At 46.8% G+C, this 5,925-nt stretch overlaps 1 protein-coding gene across 1 annotated transcript; it reads left to right on the top strand.

The window, feature by feature from the left end:
* The first annotated feature begins 3,491 nt into the window (after positions 1-3,491).
* Positions 3,492-5,549, top strand: LOC135382970 (uncharacterized). The gene has a single exon (XM_064612638.1). The coding sequence runs from the start codon at positions 3,492-3,494 to the stop codon at positions 5,547-5,549; it is 2,058 nt and encodes a 685-aa protein (XP_064468708.1).
* Positions 5,550-5,925: the final 376 nt, after the last annotated feature.

Below are 5,925 nucleotides of genomic sequence, written 5' to 3' on the forward strand. Positions count from 1 at the left end.
CAGTTCGCAAATATTTACATAATTAAACTTGGGGTACATGACATTCACATCAGGAGATTGCAAAAACCTAATAAGAACAAATGCCGTTGACCGCATGATTCTAGGTGGCGTAGTTGTTTTTATTAGAATTCAATGACACGTTATCTGGGACACCCTGTATAACGGGAGTCATGTGCTCTAGTCTGGGAAGGGACAGTTTTTTCAGTGGCGCTACTCATGTTTTGGAGGGCAACAAGAACACGCTGATGTTGCCGTCGTCGTACTCCGCCCGTGAATAAATACGAACCCCGTATGCTTAAGGGCTAGCGTCCGTGAATAGGATAATTAATAATTGGGTGTTTACGTCGCGAGACAACGGAGATCATAAGCGACGCCACAGCGGTCGGTCTGTGGATTGCTTTTGCCCACCGGAGGGTTCTTTAACGTGCGATGAAAGCTCATCACACAGCACCCCGTATTTAACATCCCTCGCGGAAGACGGCGTGTCTAAACAACTTGTAAGCTGCCACCAAGTAGCGTCCGTGAATCTGTGTAGTTACAACTCCTTGCGCACATCTGCTACTCTACGTACTGTATAGCGGCCCACATGGACGCGAGGGAGACGTAGCAGTTGGTTCCACCACTTTCTCCACTCTTGCAATGTAGACTCTGGAAGCGGTGAGCCCCAGCACAGTCCATCTTCCGATAGCTTCTTGAACATGATCTTGGTGCGAATCGTATATGGGGCTAGCAGCCCTCACGGATCGAACGGCCGCGAGATCGAGCAGCGCGCTTAGTGTTCGTCTAAGTTGCGACGTCTTCCAGCCATAGGTCGGCATTTTCCTAAGAATTCATTCAACATCACATCATGGTCAGTTTTCTGCAAAGCCCATCACATCACATCACCGTCATAAACCATCACATCACGAGCCCGTAACTCAACTTCAACTTCAGAATTCATCATTTCATAACCCATCATTCAACTTCAACTTCAGAATTCATCACATCATAACCCATCATTCAACTTCAGAACCCATCATCGACTTCAACTTCAGAAACCATCACCGACTTCAGAGCCCATCATCAGAATTCAACTTCAGATCCTATCACGGCTTTGAAGTTGAATTCCTATGATGGGTTCTGAAGTCGGTGATGGATTTTGAAGTTGAAGTTCGTGATGGGGTTTTGAAGTTGAATTCCTATGATGGGTGCTGAAGTCGGTGATGCGGTTTTGAAGTTGAACTCAAACAAAGGCGTACGAGGGGTGTGCCCAGGCTGCAGGATTACGACGCTAGCGTCCTGCTCGCCTGTGGTTGCGTGGGTTTCCTGGTAGTGGCGGCAAAAGCGTAAGCGAAGGAGGGGTATGCTGTTTGGAGGGTGCGGTCAGCCTGCACTCGGTTGGACTTGGAAGCAGGGTTTACCATGGGAGGAGGAAAGGGAGGGATGCCACGTTTGACCTCCGTTGTCGCATGTGAACGGCGGAAGGTGTGTTGCTTGCGCAGTTGGGTTGTTGCACAATGTTGCGCCCGTTCTTGACAGATAAGCGAGCGCATAGCACATTGCGCGTTCATGTAGCTTCGGGTGACCAGTGATGGGGTTTTGAAGTTGAATAGCAACGAAGGCCTACGTTGGGGTGCCCGGCTGCACGCTGCTGGAGGATTACGACGTTGGCGTCTTCCTCGCCCCTGTTAGCGTGGATTTCCCAGTAGTGGCAGCGAAAGAATAAGCGGAGGAGGGGTATGCTATTTGGAAGGTGCGGTCGGCTTGCTCTGGGTTGGGCTTGGAAGCAGGGTGCACCAAGAAAGGAGGAAAGGGAGAGATGCAACGTTTGACCTCCGCTGTCGAATGTGAACTGCGGCGGGAGGTATATTACTTACGCGGTAGTGTTGTTGCACAATGTTGCGCCCGTTGTTGACAGCTAAGTGAGCGCATAGCACATTGCTGGTTCATGTGGCTTCGTACGACATCCTTGCTTGCCGGTACATTGCACGTTCATCTGGCTTCGTACGTCTGGCTTTTCCGCCGTGCCATTTTTCACTCGTGACGCGGGGGTATTAGCTTCGGCATCGGAATACATCGTACCCTGCCAATCAGTATTACATGAGTTCTTGTGACATGATACTTACTGACACTGGAAATAGCCGTCATGAACGAATTAAGCGACCTGTGATCACCTTCGCTGGACGTATGTCTTTACTCTAATTCTTTCATGCAATGCACCACTGCAGTGGTTTATCCGGAATCCCAAGCAGGGAGCGTGGTCATTATTACAGCTACGTGATAACAGCTTTACACGTATAATTACCGACATGTCGTTACAGCTGAAACAGCAAGTCCCCTTCTTTGCAAGGGGTGTCGCCCAACCTTTTTTCTTTGGGGTGGGGGGTGTCACAGGGATGTAGGAAGGTCTGGATAAATGACTGACACTAAAAACTGAGAATCTGCCCTCGAAAAAGTGTAACTCATTGTATCCTTTTTCCTCCGAGGAGGGTATATACGGACGAACACTAAGTGAATTCTTAACGACCGAGGTATTTGGACACATGTAATACTTTAATAGTATGGAGTAACACTGGCTTGCATAACAAGTTGTAAAAAGAAGAAAAGCGTGAACGTTTCGACACCTATTCGGGCGTCATCATCAGCACAGGAAAATGAAACGGGGGCTTAAAACGGGAATCCTTTTAAACCCTTGTAACAGACTGGTAAGGGCCCCTTGTGACTGTTACAGGCATTTATCTCGCTATGAATGTGCCAAGATTCAAGGAATTTTCTCACCCCCCATCTGTGTTCAAAGGTCAATGTTGTCGCGTTGTCAAAATTGAAAGTATGTCCTGTTCTTAACACGTGATCGACAAGTTCGGTGCGTTGATTCTTTGCTGGTGGTTTTGTCAATTGTGCCTTGTGCTCCTTCATTCTGGTGACCTTCTTCCTCGCAGTTTCCCCTACATAGCACGTGTCGCATTGTTGACATTCCAGTTTGTATACAACCCCTGCTTTGTACATGTGGGGCACAGAGTCCTTGGGATGGCACAGAATGTTGCGTAATGTTTGACGGGGCTTGAAAGTGGTTACAATACCAAATGGCTTTAACAGCCTTCGTACTGACTCTGATAGGCCACGTACATAAGGAATGCATACAATATTGTCGGGGGCAGGTCGGTTATCTGAGACGGAACACATTTTGGAGACCGTGTCTTTGATGAAACGCTCGGGGTAATGACACTTAGATAGAATGTTAGTGGCTAAAAACTGCTCAGATTTCTTGGCTTGATACGTGCTAGGTATCTCGTCAGAACGATTAAAAAGGAACCTGATGGCAGCACGCTTGTGTTCGGGCGCATGGTCAGAGTAAAAATCTAAAACCGATCCATTATCACAGGGTTTATGATAGACACTGGTGTTAATTGCACCTGAGTCACTACGTGATACTAAAACATCAAGAAAAGGAAGCTGTGAATTCTCCTCCTCCTCTAGGGTAAACTGGATGTTGGGGTGAACACTGTTGAGTAATGCAAGTGTGCAAACAGTGCCTCGTGGCTAGAATCCAAGAAAACAAACGTGACATCAGGACCTGCCGGGACCAGCTGCAGACCTGCGAGCGAACCACAACCCGTGTCATACCGTCGGACGTAATGCACCAAGTCTACGCTACAAGGCAGAAAGTAGAAGAACAAGAACGAGTCAAGTACGGCACCAGACATCAACGTAAGTTGAACGCTCTGCTACCTGACGTACCTCCACGTGCAAGAAACACCGAAGTCGTAAACCTCTCTTCCAAAACCTTATCAAAGGATCAAGAAGCTGTTCTCGGTAGAGGTTTGAATTTTGCCCCTACTAACAGTAAGATACCACACAGAGACATCGTAGCAGAAGTCGAGGAGAAGTTCCGTTTCATAAAGGACACTGGTGCTGTAAACCTAGCTAGAAACCGCCTCATGGGAGTCATCTCGAAGAAATGGGAGCTACCACAGAACAACTTGACAAGAAACGAAAGGCAAGCCCTACAAGAACTGAGAACGGATAGCACCATCATGATACTTCCATCGGACAAAGGGAAAAGTACCGTAGTCATGGATAAGGATGCATACATCAGTAAAACGAAGGAACTGTTCCAGGACAAATCTCGCTTTGTCGAACTACCCACTGATCCTACGCAGAAATCGGAACGAGCATTAGTCCAGCGCCTTCGACAATTAAGAGAGTGCGGAAGCATTTCTGATACGGTCTACAAACGGCTGTTTTCGTCCGATGGAGCAACCCCCAGAGCGTACGGCTTACCTAAGGTACATAAGCCCGACGTACCACTCCGACCGATAGTGTCCTTCACGGGTGCACCAACGTATCAGCTTTCAAGGTTCCTCGTTGAACTGTTGAGTCCCATCATGTACAAGAATGGACACTCTACAAAGAACTCACGTGAATTTTGCTCCAGTGTTCGTGATGTAGTGATCAACAGTGATGAAACCATGGTGTCGTTTGACGTTGTATCACTCTTCACGAATGTCCCCATTGCTCTTGTTATCGACGTGGCCAAAGATCGCCTGAACAGTGACGACACCCTTTCTGAACGCACTACACTTTCTGTGACCGAAGTTATATCCTTGTTAACATTTTGTCTCCACGAAACATATTTTAAATTCGACAACGTGATATATAAGCAGATTGAAGGTTGCCCTATGGGAAGTCCTGTCTCGGTCTCTGCCGCGAACCTTGTCATGGAATACATTGAAGAACAGGTTCTCAGCTCCCATATCATCGATGTTAAATTCTACAAATGCTATGTGGATGACACTTTTGTAGTTCTGAAACGCAATGACGTCATCCCATTTCATGCATTACTCAACAGTGTTCACCCCAACATCCAGTTTACCCTAGAGGAGGAGGAGAATTCACAGCTTCCTTTTCTTGATGTTTTAGTATCACGTAGTGACTCAGGTGCAATTAACACCAGTGTCTATCATAAACCCTGTGATAATGGATCGGTTTTAGATTTTTACTCTGACCATGCGCCCGAACACAAGCGTGCTGCCATCAGGTTCCTTTTTAATCGTTCTGACGAGATACCTAGCACGTATCAAGCTAAGAAATCTGAGCAGTTTTTAGCCACTAACATTCTATCTAAGTGTCATTACCCCGAGCGTTTCATCAAAGACACGGTCTCCAAAATGTGTTCCGTCTCAGATAACCGACCTGCCCCCGACAATATTGTATGCATTCCTTATGTACGTGGCCTATCAGAGTCAGTACGAAGGCTGTTAAAGCCATTTGGTATTGTAACCACTTTCAAGCCCCGTCAAACATTACGCAACATTCTGTGCCATCCCAAGGACTATGTGCCCCACATGTACAAAGCAGGGGTTGTATACAAACTGGAATGTCAACAATGCGAGACGTGCTATGTAGGGGAAACTGCGAGGAAGAAGGTCACCAGAATGAAGGAGCACAAGGCACAATTGACAAAACCACCAGCAAAGAATCAACGCACCGAACTTGTCGATCAAGTGTTAAGAACAGGACATACTTTCAATTTTGACAACGCGACAACATTGACCTTTGAACACAGATGAGGGGTGAGAAAATTCCTTGAATCTTGGCACATTCATAGCGAGATAAATGCCTGTAACAGTCACAAGGGGCCCTTACCAGTCTGTTACAAGGGTTTAAAAGGATTCCCGTTTTAAGCCCCCGTTTCATTTTCCTGTGCTGATGATGACGCCCGAATAGGTGTCGAAACGTTCACGCTTTTCTTCTTTTTACAACTTGTTATGCAAGCCAGTGTTACTCCATACTATTAAAGAAACATGTCGCCTGGCTTTTGGTCCATCTTCAACACATGTAATACATACAGAATGTGAGGCGCAAATTGAAGGGAAGACTGCAAGGAGACCGGAAGACCACCAATTTACAGTCCGTGAAACAGTTTATTTTCGTCTCTCACAACCT

This window comes from Ornithodoros turicata, chromosome 2 (assembly GCF_037126465.1).
Source record: "Ornithodoros turicata isolate Travis chromosome 2, ASM3712646v1, whole genome shotgun sequence".
In the NCBI taxonomy this organism is placed as follows: domain Eukaryota; kingdom Metazoa; phylum Arthropoda; class Arachnida; order Ixodida; family Argasidae; genus Ornithodoros; species Ornithodoros turicata.